Raw genomic sequence first — 20,026 nt, 5'->3', positions numbered from 1 at the left:
AACTGCTACCCCGTAAGTGAGAATAGGTCTGATGACTGCAGTGTATAGCCAATGAGTTATTTTAGGAGATAGTCCCCATTTATTCCCTATAGCTTTTTTGCAAGAAAACAGTGCCACTGTGGCTTTTCTTATTCTTTCTTGTATGTTGGTTTTCCAGTTTAATTTGCTATCCAAAACAAGACCCAGGTATTTGGCTTCGCTGGCAAAATTAAGTGGAACACCATTAATAGAGGGGGGGTCTAGTTGTGGAATTTTATATTTCTTTGTAAAGAGGACAAGTTCTGTTTTTTGAGGATTTACCCCCAATCCACAGTTTGTTGCCCATTTTAGTAGCTTATTTAGAGCAGTTTGCATTAGTTCTATTATAGTATGGAGATGTTTTCCTGATATGGCAATGGCGACGTCGTCAGCGTATGCAATCACTTTGAATCCATCTACTTCTAGACCGACTAGTAGTTCATTAACCACTAAGTTCCACAGGAGTGGGGAGAGTACCCCTCCTTGTGGTGTACCTCTACTAACAGATCTTCTTGCTGAGAAATCTCCTAGAGTTGAGTTAATAATTCTGCTTTTCAGCATAAGGTCTATTAGCTCGCTCAGTGAGCTATCTACTTTAAGGTTCTTCAGTGCATTTGTGATTGCTATGTTGCTGACGTTGTTGAACGCGCCCTCAATATCAAGAAATGCAACTAAGGTGAACTCTTTATGATGGAGGGAATATTCAATAGTGCGCACTACAGTATGTAGTGCTGTTTCAACCGATTTCCCTTTACACCCAAAGAGGCTTAGTATTAGCAATATAATCCAGAAAAAAACCGGATGTAAAATGCATACAAAATCAGAGAGGACACATTAAATATTTGTTGTAACTGCATTGTAAATAATAATTTTCTTTAACAACAAAAATGATTTTGTATCCTTAGCTTTTTAAGACTAAAGCAAAAACTACTTTTTTTTAAAGACTTTATCTGGTGCAGGTTTTCCCAAGTATCATAAAATATATTAGTTTTCTGGTAAACTTTTAAATAATTTTTAATTTATAAGAATAAATTAATAAAACATTATGATTAATACACATTTCTCGAAGAAAATTGGCCTCAAAATCAAAAATTATCTAGAGCAAGAAAAAAAAAAAAATAATAGACTTTAGAAAATAATATCTGAACAACCACAAAAAGATATGAACATTTTTCAAATGCAGTTACAAGAATACCTTTTTTAAAAATTAAAAACTTTGACAATCTTCTACAGTTAGTATTAACACAGAAATTTTTATAAACATGAGTTAAAAAAAATTTAATCACTAAAGTAGGTCATCGCTAAGTTGTATCAACTTTGCAGATAAAGCGTTATTGTGTAACATTTTTTCTTTCTTAGAAAATAACCAAAAACCACTTATTTATTACGGGACACCCTTTCTAATACAAACATTGGAAAGCTATTTTGGTAATCGGGAAGATAAAATGAAGTAGATTAAACAAAAAAATTAGGGGCGCTACTACACCCACCGAAATAATTATAAAGGCAGTCGATTTTTTTCGTTTTTAAAGAATATAAAGGATATTTAATTTTTACTCCTTGCACGAATTAGACGACAAGTATATACTGGATTGTTTGCCACCCTTTATTTTTATTTAATTCGTTAAACTTAATTTTAAAAATTATTTTTTGAATTTCTGGTGCGAAATAATTATAAAGGCACAACTGATTTTCACATTAAAAGTGTGGTTTAGCGGGATCAAATGTAACCAAAAGTAAGCAAAACAGTTGGAAAATGAATTTAACCCATTATGAACATTTTATAAGTAAAATTTTTCGATTATTTTTAAATAAGGCGTGAAAACCCCTTGACGCAGGCAGAAATGGGCAAAATCAAGGCTTACCATGAAAATTGATTGTCCAACCGCGAAAAATCTGGTGGAGAAGAAAGGTCCGATTGTGTAATTGATAATTTAATTTACAAAGATGACAAGTATGGTTACCTAAAACGATCAGGAAAGAAGCCTTTGGTCGAAGAGAGAGCCAAAAGTGACAAAAAATGAAGTAATTTTCGTGAGAATTTGATAGCGAGAGAAGTTTTCGAGAAAATAAACTTGGTAGTGGGAGTACGGCAAATGCAGCAAATAATTAAGGTGGAATTAAGTCATTCCTACGAATGAAAATGTGGAAAACCGGCGCTCTTGTCAAGGCATAAACTTTCCCGCCTTCGCCTCGGTGAAAGGCATAGATTCTGGGATGAAAAATGGAAAAACCGATGTGTACACCATCTAGGCTATCCAAATTAAACTTTCTCTCATTGGTGAACTTAAAAGTTTTTCCATTTTTCATCTCAGAATCTATGCCTTTCACCGAGGCGAAGGCGGGAAAGTTTATGCCTTGACAAGAGCGCCGGTTTTCCACATTTTCATTCGTAGGAATGACTTAATTCCACCTTAATTATTTGCTGCATTTGCCGTACTCCCACTACCAAGTTTATTTTCTCGAAAACTTCTCTCGCTATCAAATTCTCACGAAAATTACTTCATTTTTTGTCACTTTTGGCTCTCTCTTCGACCAAAGGCTTCTTTCCTGATCGTTTTAGGTAACCATACTTGTCATCTTTGTAAATTAAATTATCAATTACACAATCGGACCTTTCTTCTCCACCAGATTTTTCGCGGTTGGACAATCAATTTTCATGGTAAGCCTTGATTTTGCCCATTTCTGCCTGCGTCAAGGGGTTTTCACGCCTTATTTAAAAATAATCGAAAAATTTTACTTATAAAATGTTCATAATGGGTTAAATTCATTTTCCAACTGTTTTGCTTACTTTTGGTTACATTTGATCCCGCTAAACCACACTTTTAATGTGAAAATCAGTTGTGCCTTTATAATTATTTCGCACCAGAAATTCAAAAAATAATTTTTAAAATTAAGTTTAACGAATTAAATAAAAATAAAGGGTGGCAAACAATCCAGTATATACTTGTCGTCTAATTCGTGCAAGGAGTAAAAATTAAATATCCTTTATATTCTTTAAAAACGAAAAAAATCGACTGCCTTTATAATTATTTCGGTGGGTGTATACTTGAAAAGAAGTAGGGCTAAAAAATACTTGCACCTTTCGACTAAAAAAAAAAGCTAAAATTGGGCTCCTCTTTCTTCAAATATGGAAGGGTTTTAAAATAAGGACGCCTTAGTGAAAGTCAAAATAAATAGGACAAGTGCCTTCGTTCTTCAAAAAGATAAATTGACCGAAAACTTGAGGCACCTTCGTCCCTACAAAGGAGTAGGGCTCAAATCACGGTTGTTGCCATACATTTTTTTGCTGTTTCGTACTTTGATTAAACAAAATTTATTTAAAGTATAGAAATTTGAAATGAGATGCTCACTGCATGAAATTTATTTCAAAATAAACCAATGAGCTCTACTTATTAATTTAACTTACCCTCATTCTTTTCCTGGTTGTCGCCTTCTTTATTTGTTTCCTCCATATCATTCCCGTTCGGTATTTCTGCACCGCCCGAACTCATTTTTTTTTTTTTGTATCCTTATAGTTCTTTAATGTGGTCTTAAATTTATTTTTTTACAAACAGCTTAACTTTTTTTATTTGGCTCTCAATTCAAATTATATATTTTGAATAAAATTAAGTTGACTTTAAAGTTCATAGTAATAACATTAATTGCTTATAATATTTGATCATTCTTACTTTGAACTATGACATTTCGATAGCTATGACAAAATTATTTTTTTTAGAACCGAAAATGTTAGTCTTCATACCTTTAATTTGAAACATAAATATAAATATAAATATAAATATAAATATAAATATAAATATAAATATAAATATAAATATAAATATAAATATAAATATAAATATAAATATAAATATAAATATAAATATAAATATAAATATAAATATAAATATAAATATAAATATAAATATAAATATAAATATAAATATAAATATAAATATAAATATAAATATAAATATAAATATAAATATAAATATAAATATAAATATAAATATAAATATAAATATAAATATAAATATAAATATAAATATAAATATAAATATAAATATAAATATAAATATAAATATAAATATAAATATAAATATAAATATAAATATAAATATAAATATAAATATAAATATAAATATAAATATAAATATAAATATAAATATAAATATAAATATAAATATAAATATAAATATAAATATAAATATAAATATAAATATAAATATAAATATAAATATAAATATAAATATAAATATAAATATAAATATAAATATAAATATAAATATAAATATAAATATAAATATAAATATAAATATAAATATAAATATAAATATAAATATAAATATAAATATAAATATAAATATAAATATAAATATAAATATAAATATAAATATAAATATAAATATAAATATAAATATAAATATAAATATAAATATAAATATAAATATAAATATAAATATAAATATAAATATAAATATAAATATAAATATAAATATAAATATAAATATAAATATAAATATAAATATAAATATAAATATAAATATAAATATAAATATAAATATAAATATAAATATAAATATAAATATAAATATAAATATAAATATAAATATAAATATAAATATAAATATAAATATAAATATAAATATAAATATAAATATAAATATAAATATAAATATAAATATAAATATAAATATAAATATAAATATAAATATAAATATAAATATAAATATAAATATAAATATAAATATAAATATAAATATAAATATAAATATAAATATAAATATAAATATAAATATAAATATAAATATAAATATAAATATAAATATAAATATAAATATAAATATAAATATAAATATAAATATAAATATAAATATAAATATAAATATAAATATAAATATAAATATAAATATAAATATAAATATAAATATAAATATAAATATAAATATAAATATAAATATAAATATAAATATAAATATAAATATAAATATAAATATAAATATAAATATAAATATAAATATAAATATAAATATAAATATAAATATAAATATAAATATAAATATAAATATAAATATAAATATAAATATAAATATAAATATAAATATAAATATAAATATAAATATAAATATAAATATAAATATAAATATAAATATAAATATAAATATAAATATAAATATAAATATAAATATAAATATAAATATAAATATAAATATAAATATAAATATAAATATAAATATAAATATAAATATAAATATAAATATAAATATAAATATAAATATAAATATAAATATAAATATAAATATAAATATAAATATAAATATAAATATAAATATAAATATAAATATAAATATAAATATAAATATAAATATAAATATAAATATAAATATAAATATAAATATAAATATAAATATAAATATAAATATAAATATAAATATAAATATAAATATAAATATAAATATAAATATAAATATAAATATAAATATAAATATAAATATAAATATAAATATAAATATAAATATAAATATAAATATAAATATAAATATAAATATAAATATAAATATAAATATAAATATAAATATAAATATAAATATAAATATAAATATAAATATAAATATAAATATAAATATAAATATAAATATAAATATAAATATAAATATAAATATAAATATAAATATAAATATAAATATAAATATAAATATAAATATAAATATAAATATAAATATAAATATAAATATAAATATAAATATAAATATAAATATAAATATAAATATAAATATAAATATAAATATAAATATAAATATAAATATAAATATAAATATAAATATAAATATAAATATAAATATAAATATAAATATAAATATAAATATAAATATAAATATAAACATAAATATAAATACTAGTAACCCAAGGGTTGTAGGTTCGATCTGGGGATCGATTTAAATATGTATTATAACGGTAAACCACTTTAAACTAAAGATTTCCTACTTTGATTTTAAAATTTTCGTCTTCAACGCAAAATCATTCCAAAAATAGTTGAATCAACGTGGTTTTCGTTGATTTTAAGTTGTTTTTTCCCTCAGTGTAGGTAAATTGTACACATACTATGTAGTTTTAAACTTTTTTTATTTTTAGATTTTTGTTCAATGTTTGAGCTTTTAATTAATTAATACAAAAGGTTTAAAGCTTAACAAAAACCATAAAATTTTAGAAAACATTAAATATGTCAAAAAAAATAACCTTTCTTTGTTCTTAACTTTTTTTATTTACTAGTTTTTAACTTTATTTACTTTTTAACTCAAAATGATGCAGTTTAAAAAATGCCTTTGAATACATCAAATAAAAGTCCCAAAACAAAAATCTATTCAAATTCGCAAAAATAAATTATTTCATTTAAAAATACTCAAATTACCATCACCTAGGAAACAAGAAATAAACAAAGCGTTGTAAACAAAAAATATTTAGTTTACATTCCTCCTTCCCTATTTCCAGGCAGTCGAAATTCAAACACATGTTTTCGGTTTTTTTTAAAGATGAAAGTATTTTTCTCCCTCTTACACACGTATTTTATTCCTTCATTCTGCCTTCCAAAGCTGGAATAAAGCGCACTCTAGTTAAAGGAAGCGGACCTAATAAATTCACGTTCATGTAGTTATTATAATACATTTTAATTAATGATCTATATGGATCAAATGATAATAAAAAACGGCTATTATAAGGTTTTTAAACTAACCATATCAGTTCTATTCTTGGAGAGTTCTGAATTCGAAAAAAAAACAAACAAAAAATTGAACAGGAATTCTCCAAAACAAAGCCGCTTTAACAGCTTATATCTTAAGATCTATTAATTACATCGTCAAGACGCAACGTTAAATGTAATGTGTTCAACGTTGATTTATATTGAAAAAACTAACATGAAACATTATTAAATTGAAATTGAAACACGCAACGTAAAAATTTTCATACCATCCTACAAACAATGAACAGAAAGATACCTAAAAATACCTAAAAAAGCGGAATATTGACAAGACTTAAACGTTTATACCGATGATTTACCGACCCACACGATCTGGAGATTAGAACACTGGAGTCATCGATCAAAAACATCAACCAGTTGATAAAAGAAAATTATAGGTTGTCTATTAATCTGTATTGGGACAAAAAAATTTGGGCCGTTAATTCTAGCGACCCGAGTATGTTTCCGCAGATTAACAATATTTATAGACGGAATGATCAAAAGAGCTTCCGTGTCTTAAAATCCAGAGAACTGTGGAAAACAGAGACGTACTTCTGAAAGCAGGCATACATTCAGGGGAAGCCATCTTGAAAGACGACCTCTTTATAATCGAAGATCCGCAAGAGGAGGTGGGAGAATAAGGTCATCCTTCATCACTTCCATCTACGTAATGATATTACGCAATGGCGATCTGAGAATAGCGGTTTTACCGGGTTTAATGAAGAACACTTGGCAAACGCCATCATCGTCGAGCATAATGGGGCTAACACCCTGTTAGTTACGAAAGTCGAGCTTTAGCTCGAAAAAGAACTCAGCAGGAGTCGATGGTATATCCAATATTGTACTACGACATCTACCGCAAGAAGCTATTGACATTTATGCCACTCTGTTCAACAACGCTCTGAATAATGCATATTACCCAAAGCGTTGGAAAACAGCGGTGGAATATCCTCTACCGAAGAAGGGAAAGAACGCTCCAATCCGGCAAATCTCCGGTCGATAATGGGGATTTTTAACGAGTCGATATTAGCCGCACGATATGTCGGTCGACTATGATTTTTCTACGGGGATTGTCACTTTAGTCGCCTGCGAGTTACGTTCACACGAGTCGAAAATCTTCGCCGCACGGCAAAAATCGACTCGTGAAAAGTCCCCATAAGTCTCCTTCCAAGTATCAGCAAAGCATTTGAAAAAGTTATCAAAAGGGCTCTGTCTCAGTGGGCTGAGGACAATAATATCATATCGGATAGTCAATTCGGATTTAAGGCAGGACATGACACTATTCATGTCGCTTCTAAATTTATATCTGATATTCAATGGAACAAATCTAAAAATCAGTGCACGGGTGCCTGTCTTGTTGATTTGGAAAAAGCTTTCGACAGCGTTTGGCTAGGCCTCTATCTAAAATTAACAAGATTTATTATAAGTAAACCACTTTTATATATGCTTTATGACATGCTCAATGGTAGAACGTTTGTTGTCAAAAGTGGCAATGTAATTTCTACTGCAATTTTTAATATTGAAAATGGTCTTCAACAGGGAGCCGTGAACTCATAGATTTTCTTTAGTATTTACACTAGCGATCCGATAGGAAGTCTAACTCGGCGTATTCCGACGATCTAATTGCGTACAGAACAGCTCCAAAAGTTGAGGAATCTGATTACATGCATTACTATTCAAATGAGGTTTTATACAATAGGGCCAACATAAATAGAATTGATAACTTTATGCCCAAGCTTGTTCGTGGCCACGTTTCAAGAGCGATGGCCTCGTCAAATAGCTAAATTTTTGGGGCTTACCTACTACCCTAACGACGAATACTTCAAAAGTGTGTGTTTAAGCGGCTATTTTCCGCCTGAGGCATTCCTCTTTGTATATAGTCGGAGGCTTGTACAGGATAGAATGGCAGTTCCGCTAATCTACCACGTCGGGCGAAGAACCGGGGACAGGCGACTGCTGTTTGACCGGGACATCCTCGCACTAGGCGGAGAAGGGCGTCCCCGGTACATTAGGACTGTGTCCGATCGGGTCCGAAGAGATAGGGTAAAACAGGAGAACCAGTTTTGGTGGCTTAGTAATATGTAGTTTAAATAGATATATTAAAGTGGTCTTTGTTTTTCTATGCCATGACCGGCTTACAAAGTTTTAAGTGTTTAATTTGAAAGTGAGGGTGGCACAAAAAAAATGTAAAAAATAAAAAAAGTACTTTTAAGTAATTTAAGTTGTTTTAAGTAGTTTTAATTAGTTTGTACGTTTTAAAAATAAGAAAAAAATGATTTGATTCCAAGTTTTTTTTTACCGACTTCCAAAAAGGAGGAGGTATTCAATTCGTCTGTTTTTTTTTTTTTTTTTTTTTTATGTTTGTTACCTCATAACTTTGGACTAAGTGAACCAATTTTGATAATTCTTTTTGTATTGGAAAGCTGGTGGCTGCAGTGTGGTCTTATTTTAATTTTGTTCAGTTTAAGCCATGGGAACTATTAGAAAAATCATAAAACCCTGTTTTGATCCATGGAAGTCGGTTTAGTTTTTTGATAAAAAAGATTATTAATTATTTCTTGGTGAAAAATAACAACAATTGAAATATAAGTATTAAAATATTTATAAGGCCGAAAGAATGAACTACAGAACTTATAATTATCTATAAAATGAACCCACAATCGTTATTGTAACCATCATATTGAAGAAGTAATCTTACTCCGAAAATCTTTATGTACTAGTCAAAAGTGGGAAAAAGAAAGTTTTCTGCTATTAGCTAATTTTTTGAACAGGGTTATAACCAAAATATAAGTAAGTACGCAGTTTTTTAGCCATACTCGTCCTAATATCGAATTCAAAGGTCTGACAACTTTAATTTTGTGCTTTATACGGGTTTCGGGGGGGTTAATAACGTAAGTTTTCCTGTTAATGTTAATGGAGCTATTCAATAAAAACGATACCGATCTCTTTTCCAAGATGGCGGCTCCTCCCGACCTCTTATCATCCCAACAAATTGATTTTTATGATAAGGACAACCACCCGAGCACATCCCATGACAAAATTTCCCGCGAAAAATACGATGTCATGCCCGCATTTTGGCTAATTTGCCTAGGCTAACTATTAAATGTAAAAAAATTAATAAGATTTGAAAGCTTTTTGTATTTTTAATTAACTTTTTAAATCATTTTTATATGGAGGTAGCAGGTTTGCACTATAAGCCCACGATATCATCATACTTTCTGAAAAAAACAAACGACCTGCACTGAAAAAAATAAATATCATAAAATTACGAAAATCGTTTCATACACTACATTTTCGTTGGCCCAACTAAACTTTCGTTGGCTCAACGAAAATATGTAATTTTTCGTAATATGAAAACCTTCATCAATTAATAAAAACGTTTCATACACTTTTTCTCCCTTTTTAGTGCCAAAAAATCCAATTCAATGAAAAGATTCATCAATTAACGAAAAATTTCATACTCATTTTAAAGAATAAAAATAAGAATTTTTCCTTACTTTATCAAAGTTTTAATTAAGTAACGAAAAAATTCATTAACTTATGAAATTCAACATTAACTAACGAAAATCTTCATAAGCTTATGAAAATTCTTCATATACTAATGAAATATTACATTGGCTTATGAAATAAATTGCACGACTGGGGTCGCACGTACTTGCTCTTATGCTTAAAGTAACTATAATGTTAAAGCTTTTTATTCAAGAAATTTAAAATTTGATATTTTGAAGAAATTTCATAAGTAGTATAAAAAAATTAAATCTGTTTTTATAATTAATTAAACTCCATTTTAAATTATCTTAAAAAAAAAAACAAATATGCCATTTTATTTCTTGTATAAAAAGGTATTTTTAGAAAAAAATTTTCGAAAATTGTAGGAGCCGTTTTTAAAAAAAATTATTTTTTATGTATAAAAATTTTTAACATTTTTCAAAACAAAAGTTGGTATGCCATTTTGAAGAAATAATTAATTTACACATAAAAACTAAATTTCAAAATTTTTCATTGATCCGTTTTCAAAAAATTGATTTTTCAAAAAAAATTTTTGAAATATTTTTTAAAAATCCAAAAAGGCGTTTTTTGAAAATTTTCTAAATTCTTAATATTATCTTTACTTACACACGTTTGTATAAAAATTTTCATTTAAATCGGTTTAATGTTGTACGAGATATTCAGAAACGAAAAAAACCGTTCTATGACAGGTACCATTAATAACGGTACAAAAAATATTTTTTTTATTTTAAAAGTTGGCTCTTATGTGTAGTACTACACACAAAAATTTAAATCAAAATCGTTAGAGCCGTTTTTGAAAAAAAATAACTTTTCTATTTCCGTTATATGGCAAGTACCGTTAGTTTTGGTCATAAAAAAAAAATTTTAATTTCCCCTCTAGGGAATCACCAAAAACTGCTAACTACCAAGTTTGAAGAAAATCACTTCACTCGTTTAGGCTGCAGCTCCAGATAGAGACAGACACACAGACAGACAGACAGACAGAATTGCCGGATCCACTTTTTTGGCATTCTCCATCATCGTAATGTCATGTAAAATTGTTATCTCGAGTTCGATTTTTTTTTCGAATCCTAAACTTGCCCTATAGTACCTGTTAACGAAAAAAATCGTTGCCTCACAAAAAAAATAAAATGCACGACTGGGTCGCACGAACTTGCTCTTAGAGTTAAAGTTGCTTAAATTTTTAAGACTTTTTATATAGAAATTTGGAAAAAAAATAAAATTCGTTTAAAAAAAAATAAAATAAAATCTGAAATTGAATTGCCTGCCAAAACAAGTATGCAGTTTTGATTGATATATTAACATGCATTTTTAGAAAAAAAAATTTCAAAATCGTTAGAGCCGTTTTTTAAAAAACTAGTTTTTTATAAATATTTTTTTGGAAAAAAAGTTTTAAAATAAAATTGGTATGCCATTTTGTAGAAATCACTAATCAACATCTAAAAACAAAATTTCAAAAAAATTCAATGTCCCGTTTTCGAAAATTTGATTTTTCAAAAAAATTTTTTTTTTAAAATCCAAAAATTATTTTTTTGAAAATTTTATTTTTGGTTTATATTTAAATTGTATAAATGCTTCTTCACAAAAAGTTTCGTTGAAAACGAATATGCAGTTTCGGAGATAATCGGATTTGAAAAAAAACCGTTCTATGGCAGGTACCGTTAATAATGATTTTCGAAAAAAAAATTTTCCATAAAACGATAGACCTTAGCTTAAAACTAACATTTGAATTTTTTAAACAAAATCGTTGGAGCCGTTTTCAAGATATTTCAATTTTACTAAAATCGGTATATTACAAGTACCGTTATTTTTGGTCCAAAAAAATTAATTCCAAAAACCCCTCTGGAGAGTCGCCAAATAACGCTACATACCAAGTTTGGCATCAATCGGCCCATCCGTTTAGGCTGTAGCTTCGTTTACAGACAGACAGACTGACAGACAGACAGACAGACAGACGGACTTCCGGGACCCACTTTTTTGGCATTGTCCACCATCGTAATTTCATGGAAAAAGGTTATCTCAACTTTTTTTTTTTGTACGAATGCACAACTTGATATATAGTACCTATATCGCAAGTAAAAAAAACATAGACTTGGGTACATTTCTGTTTTAATGATTAAAAATTTGATTTTGCTTTATATAGTTCACATTAGGTTTTTGTTTAAAAATCTATGTAAGTTGAGCTAAATATAAAAAATATTTGCGTATTGACAAGGTGTCTCACGATAAGTCGGACTCATCAGTTGACTTAAGTGAGCTCCACCGGGTCGAAACGCCAATTTTTTGTTTGGACTGTATTAAATTAATAATTTAACAAGTCCAATAAATATATACTATAATCTACTAAAGAAATAAATAAATACAACGAAAAGTTTCGTTAGCTAACGAATATGTTTTCGTAATTTAATTAAATATTTATAAAATTTACGAAAAAATTCGTTAGCTAACGAAAGTTCTTTCATAAATTAATCAAAAAATACATTGACTAACGAGAAATATCACCGTGGTTAATTAAATTTTACGTTAATCGATGAAAAAATTTCGTAAAGTGATGTAAAAATTCATTAATTCTCTGAAAAATTTCATTAAAATACTATAGTTTTCGTTGATTGATGAAGTTCTTCATTAACGTATGAAAGCCATTTCGTTGAGCCAATTAAATTTTTCATCGGCTGAAAATTAATTAAATTTTCGTTGGCTCAACCAATTTTTTCGTTGTATTTACGTAAGGATTTGGTTCAGTGTGTTTTTACAGCTTTTCCGACACCACTTCCAGCTCCAATTCCGATTTTGCATTATGTTATTGCAGCAAAAGTCAACTGATAAGAGTAATTTTTAAAGTAAAAAATAAAACTCTACCAAAGACCTAAACATATGAAGTCGACTTCGCTTAACTGGAACACGAAAATTGCAAAAAATTTGTTTCACTTAAGCGGAGTTTTCAGTTAAACGAACTTCGGATAACTGAAACTAGTTTCATATAAGCGGAGTTACACAAAAAAATAAAATGCACGACTGGGTCGCACGTACTTGCTCTTGTAGTTCAAAGCATCTTTATCTTAAATGTCTATTGGAAATTTAAGATTTTGTGGAGAAAAAAAATAAAAACAAAAAAAAAATCGAAAGTTAAAAAAATTCAATTTTTTAAATATTTTTTGAAAAACTTTTTTTTTAAATTTTTTTTTACATTTTACACTTCAATACCTATGATGTCTGTGAATTTTGAAAAAATTGACTTATGCTTTGATGAAATATATGAATTTAAAAAAATGTCAATTTTTGAAAAATGGCAACGCCATATTTCCGCTCTCGGCATTTTTTGAGAAAAACTAAAAACGCAGTTTTGTTAGAATCAATAACAGTACTGCGCACACCAAATTTAAACGAAATCGTTGGAGCCGTTTTCGAGAAATTTGAAATACCTCGAAAACGTTATATGGGAGATATGCGTTAAATTGGAGATATTAAAAAAATAAAAAAAAACGGTCCTAGGGAATTACGTAAAAATCATCTGTACCAAGTTTCAAGCAAATCCATCCATCCGTTTAGGCCCTAGCTCCATGTACAGATGGACGCACAGACGCACAGACGCACAGACCGACGGACGGACCACTTTTTTGATCTTCTCCATCATCGTAATGTTGGTTTCGATTAAAACCTCGATTTTTTTTTTTCTACACGAAACCAATACTTGCCCTATAGAGCAAGTAAAAACAAATTTATTTATGTCCAACATGTATGTATTTTTAATTATTCATAAAATCATTTTTACTTACAGAAATAATTACAACAAAAACAATTAAATAAATTAAAAGTATAAAAGAACTTGAAAGTATCCAGACTCATGAAACCCAGCTATGCATAGCTGAATAGGTGAAAATATTCATTTTAGTCAAGATTGTTTGTTTTGTTTCAGTTAAAAGATATTTTCAGTTAACCGAAGTTCAATTATCCAAACTACTTTGCATGGAAAGTATTGGAAAAAGCTCCGTATTAAAATTTCTTGTTTCAGTTAACCGATTTTTTCAGTTATATGCGGAGTGCAGTAAAGCTAAGTCGACTGTACTTTTTTTAGTATTAAAAGTCAGATCAAGCACCAGTATCTAGTAGATATAGCAGGTCAATTTAACATGGTCAGTGGTGTACCGAATGAAATAATAGTCAAAGTATTATTTTGGATCTCTGATATGTTTGTTCTAAGCTGAGAAAAAAATAGAGCTATCTTAAGGATTTTTTTGAAGGAAAAGACGACACGTGCAATTTATAAACTTAAATTGCATATCGATATGAACAATGTATTGCAAATTAGAATATCTAGTAGGAATTATAAGAAATGCTCACGAGAAAATTATGTAGGTACATATGTTACGAATTTAGCAAATATAAAAAAAAATTGGTGTCTAAGTGTGTGTATATAGTTTTCTGAGAAGTTAATAAATATGTACCTACATAAGATATGTATTATTGAATTCTTGTTTTGATATTCCTAAACTAAGATTTTCTTTTTAAAGTTTGAAGAGTAGAGAAGAGTATCCTGTGAACAATTCAAAACGTTGAGATATAAATTTTTTCATCATTGAATACAAACATTTGTTAAATAATTTTTTACATAAAAATTATCTGATTTTGAATATTCTATTTTTGTAAATTGAAATATTTTATTCTATCTTTTGCAGAGCTCTCCGAAACCACCCGCGTATAATCGATTTTTCATAAACTTAGAACTTAATTATTTATTCAGATTTATATGAGTATCGTAATGTATTTAAAATTTATTAATTATAGGTACCTATTTAGTAAAAGATTCCTCAAATTAAAGAACAAACTTGCAACTAATAACGTTCTTAATGAATTAAGTGATAAGCAATCCCATTAATCTTAAATTTATCAAACAAATAATTTTTTTTTTTATTTTAACATTGAAATCAGTTGGTTTTCCTGGGCAAACATACAATCTGATAGGTTCACTTAAAATGAGGCTATAGAGCATCCCTTACTTTTATTTAAAACATAAAAACAATAATACAAAAAGTACCTAACAAACTAAACAAATCAGTTTGAAAATTTGTAAGAAAAACAAACGATGCAAAAGCCCTATTTTAAATAGGAAAAATCTTAAAATAATTATCTTCCATCTTTTGCAATACCATCACCATTGGGGAAGGTCGTTCTCGTAAAATTATAGGTACATACAAATAGTTTCTTATCACATTTTTAAATTTTTATTTACATAAGTAATTTATTATGGCACAATGAAACGTTATATGTTATACTTTTAACGTGTATCACAAAGAACTTAAAAAAAGGATTTCATTAAGGTTTTAAACGGAAAATCTGTGAAATAATTTTAAGTATTTACAAGCACCAGAACAAAGTACGACTACTTCTTCCATGCACAAAAAAAGCACTAGCCTATCGGAAAAGTTAAGGATTTAAAAAACATTCTACACTGAACTACATTTTCTCTTTAACCCATATTCGAAGTGGAGCTTGCGTGAAACCATTGAAAATTATTCTCTTTGAACACAAATTTTACTACTCCAATACATTGAGAGTAAAGGTAGGTATAGTATTGTAGCCCTACGATGGGTTTGCCACTCCCTGTTGCAAAAAAGCGCTGAGAAAATATGAATGTGAAAGCAAAAGCTTCTACTCGTAGTATCTCAACATTATTGTTGTCCTGCGAGAACATAATTCCAGGTTTAGTAACATTTTTTCGATAGAAGTGAAAGTTCTTGGGCCCATGTATGAAAGAAAGATGCTTTAAGGATGCTTTAATTTTGTTGTTCTGGTACAGCTCATAGTATTTTATTTCTTTCGATTGTTTAGGATTATTTTTGCAGGTTCGCACTGTAGATAGTGCAGATTACCTATATTGAACTTCTGTGAAGAATAAGTATAGATAAATAAATGAAGACACCAACATGATTAACAGCGAATAGTTAATCCTAAGTTATCATTATTACTATTAATATTAAGTATCTATTTATTTTTTCAATATTTAAAAAAGTAAAAATCAAGTAAAATATATACAAATAGATGTAAAGCAATTTGTAGCAGCTAAATCATGTGCAAGAAAGATTGCAACCTAATATTATCCTAGATTTTATAATGAGGTAAAAGTTTTTTTTAGCTTTTAGGCTCACTACAATAAGGAATCAGAATTGCAAAAAAGATATATACATTCAGGTGGTAAAAAAAAAATAGAATTTCTTTTTTTTTTTATTTTGATTTTTTACTCCGAAAAATTTTGTAAGCCCTCCTCATCAAACGCGGCTGAAAATAGATTACAGTTTGTTGATAAGATAGATGAAAGTGAAATACCAATAATAACACTAAAAGAAATAAAAAGTATGTGTTTACATCAACTATCAAATAAAAAATCACCAGGTTACGATCTTATTACTGCTCAGGTTATGAAAGAAATGCCTTTGAAAGCCTTCATAAAACTCCAATATATAATAAATGCATGCCTTAAGCAACGGTATGTCCCACACCATTGGAAAATTGCTGAAGTTATTGTCATACCCAAGCAAGATAAGCCACCTACAGAAGCGACGTCTTACAGACCAATATCGCTTATACCAATTATGGCAAAAGTTTTTGAAAAACTGCTTCTGAAGAGACTTAGCAAAATTATAGAAGAAAGAAGGTTAATACCAAATCATCAGTTTGGCTTTAGAAATAAACATTCCACGATAGACCAAGTTCATAGAATGACGGATGTAATAGAAAAAGCATTAGAAGAAAAACAAGTATGTTCAGCAATTTTCCTAGATGTTGCTCAAGCCTTTGACAAGGTTTGGCATGAGGGACTTGAGTACAAACTGCAAAGGGATCTTCCCAAACAGTACTATGAAATATTAAAATCGTACATCTCAGACCGATTGTTTAGAGTAAGGTACGATCAAGAATATTCGGAATTGAAGAAAATAGAAGCCGGTGTACCACAAGGAAGTGTCCTAGGTCCTACCCTGTATTTACTATACACAAGGGATATCTCAGTTGGGAATCACACCATAATGGCTACTTTTGCAGATGATACCGCAATTTTGGTACCCGACAAATGTGTCTCTAGGGGAGCAGTAAAGCTGCAATATGCCGTCGACACAGTCAGAGATTGGACCGAAAAATGGCGTATCAAACTCAATGAAACAAAATCTTCACATATAAACTTTACAAATAAAAAGATAAACAATATTCCAATATTCATTAATAATCAAGCTGTACCTTACGCCAATACGGCCAAATACCTTGGAATGACTTTGGATGCAAAGCTAAAGTGGAAAGAGCACATCAAAAAGAAAAGAGAAGAACTAAACTTGAAATATAGAAAAATGTACTGGTTACTTGGTAACAACTCTGATTTATCAACCCAAAACAAAATAATGCTGTATAATCAAGTACTAAAGCCTGTTTGGACCTATGGTATCCAATTATGGGGCTGTACAAAGAAAACGAAATCATCCCAAAATTCCAAAACAAAGTCCTTCGTGGAATAGTTAATGCACCTTGGTACATAAGAAATAGCGATCTACATCGTGACTTACAAATAGAAACGGTTACAGAAGTTGTTAAAAAATACGCTGTATCCCATAATCAGAGACTGCAATGTAATACCAATTCTGAAATGGTGTCCGTCTTGAATACCAGAAACCATGTTCGGAGATTAAGAAGAACCAAGCCTCATGAGCTTGAGTGTGTGAAGTTAGCCCCCCTTTTTTTGAAATTGTTATTTTTGAAAGTTGTTCCAGGTTGTTCCCGATTTGTTCCGGATTGTTCCAAATTTTTTTTGAAAAATTTTCAAAAATGGAGGTTTTAGAGCCAAAAAACCGTTTTTGACCTAGCCCCCTTTTTTCGAAAATTGAAATTTTGAAAGTTGTTCCGGGTTTAAAAAGTTGTTCCGAACATTGTTCCAAATTTTTGGACCTCTAAGTTCAATATTTCGAAAGTTAGGGGCCAAAAACCAAAAAATTCTAGCCCCCCTTTTTTCGATTTTTTAGCTTTTTATATTTTTTTTAGCTTTAAAAAGTTGTTCTAAACATTGTTCCAAGAAATTGAGGTCCTAAAGTTTGTATTTTTAAAGATATGGCTTTGGAAATTTTTTTTCAAAAAACTAAAAAAACAACTTTTCCAATTATTATTTTCCAAATTTTTTTTCTGAAATCGAATATTTAACCATATATACATATTTGGAGTGAGTTTCAGTGTTCTACAGTAAGAGCATCAACTCGAAAATGCACTTTCAAAATAAATCTTGATGTTTTCACATTTTCAAAAATTTCCATAGGCCCCCCTTTTTCGAAAAATAAAATTCCAAAAGTTGTTCCAAGTTGAACATTAATATTTCTTAAGCCAAACCAAAAATCGTTAAGAAAAACAAACAACTAGGCATTTAAACTAAAAAAAACGGTTTAAGTAAACTCTTGCCCCAATTTTGCTCCCCTCTTGAAAATTTTAATATCCAAAAATTAAAACAAATTAGTCTTCTGATTTTCTTTAACCTGTTAAAATAAAATATGTTTCAAAGATATATCAACCCCCCAAAATTATAAAAAACCCCCCACCACTCCCCAAATTCGAAAACCGAAAATCCAAAAACGCACACACATGTATTATTATGAAAAATAAAATGTTCCCAATTTTTATCAAACAATAATGAAAAATATAGATTTTAGAGCAAAAAAACTATTTTTACGATATTAGAAAAAAGTTCTCATTTAACCCCAAAAATTTTCAAAAATAAAAATTTAAAAAACAATATTGTGATAATATAGTCCTTTCAAATTAATTCCAGTTAAAACATAAGAAAAAAAAATGTTTATAAGTTTTTTTCGAAAACGTGCTCCCCAGACCCCCTTTTGACCAAAACTGAGAATATAAAATTAAATACTTATAAAAAACCCCACGTTAAAAAACATTATACGAGTTTCATACCATAAAACTTAAAATTAGATACTTAAAAAAATTAAAGAAAATTTTTACGATATAACAAAAAAAAAAATTCTGGCTCCCCTTTTTCGAATTTTAAAAATCCAAAACTTGTTCCAGGTTGTTCTAGGGCTCTTCTAAATTGTTCCAGACTTTCGCTTCTTAATATTGATTTTTAGTATGAAAAATTTCAAAAAAATGCTCCCCCATCCCCCCTTTTGACAAATCCAAAATCTAAAAGTTGTTCCAAGTGCACAATCACTCAAATCCAATTGTTCCAAAGTTTCATTCAAAAATATTCAAAACTGAGCATTTTAAGCCAAAATTTCATTTAATATGGGAAAATCATGTTAAACTTGTTCTGGCTCCCCTTTTTCGAATTTCAAAAATCCAAAACTTGTTCCAGGTTGTTCTAGGGCTCTTCTAAATTGTTCCAGACTTTCGCTTCTTAATATTGATTTTTAGTATGAAAAATTTCAAAAAAATGCTCCCCCATCCCCCCTTTTGACAAATCCAAAATCTAAAAGTTGTTCCAAGTGCACAATCACTCAAATCCAATTGTTCCAAAGTTTCATTCAAAAATATTCAAAACTGAGCATTTTAAGCCAAAATTTCATTTAATATGGGAAAATCATGTTAAACTTGTTCTGGCTCCCCTTTTTCGAATTTCAAAAATCCAAAACTTGTTCCAGGTTGTTCTAGGGCTCTTCTAAATTGTTCCAGACTTTCGCTTCTTAATATTGATTTTTAGTATCAAAAATTTCAAAAAAATGCTCCCCCATCCCCCCTTTTGACAAATCCAAAATCTAAAAGTTGTTCCAAGTGCACAATCACTCAAATCCAATTGTTCCAAAG

At 28.0% G+C, this 20,026-nt stretch overlaps 1 protein-coding gene across 7 annotated transcripts in view; it reads right to left on the bottom strand.

The window, feature by feature from the left end:
* Positions 1–20,026, bottom strand: part of LOC129907232 (solute carrier family 12 member 6) — a 758,459-nt gene that overhangs the window by 617,546 nt on the left and 120,887 nt on the right. Inside the window, exons 1-2 of one of the 7 annotated variants that reach the window (XM_055983334.1) lie at positions 15,388–15,649; positions 3,428–3,760 (exon numbers count right to left, since the gene is read on the bottom strand). The exons of 4 other annotated variants lie outside the window; for them this stretch is intronic. In XM_055983334.1, the coding sequence (XP_055839309.1) occupies positions 3,428–3,512 (85 nt within the window). In that variant the 5' untranslated portion in view covers positions 3,513–3,760; positions 15,388–15,649. Of the gene's footprint in view, positions 1–3,427; positions 3,761–15,387; positions 15,650–20,026 lie in introns of those variants that run through there. 2 more of the 7 variants (XM_055983335.1, XM_055983336.1) reach the window with 2 other exon arrangements.

This window comes from Episyrphus balteatus, chromosome 1 (assembly GCF_945859705.1).
Source record: "Episyrphus balteatus chromosome 1, idEpiBalt1.1, whole genome shotgun sequence".
Taxonomy (NCBI): Eukaryota; Metazoa; Arthropoda; class Insecta; order Diptera; family Syrphidae; genus Episyrphus; species Episyrphus balteatus.
Note: the sequence above shows the minus strand (reverse complement) of the source record. Positions and strands in the feature narration are given on the sequence as shown.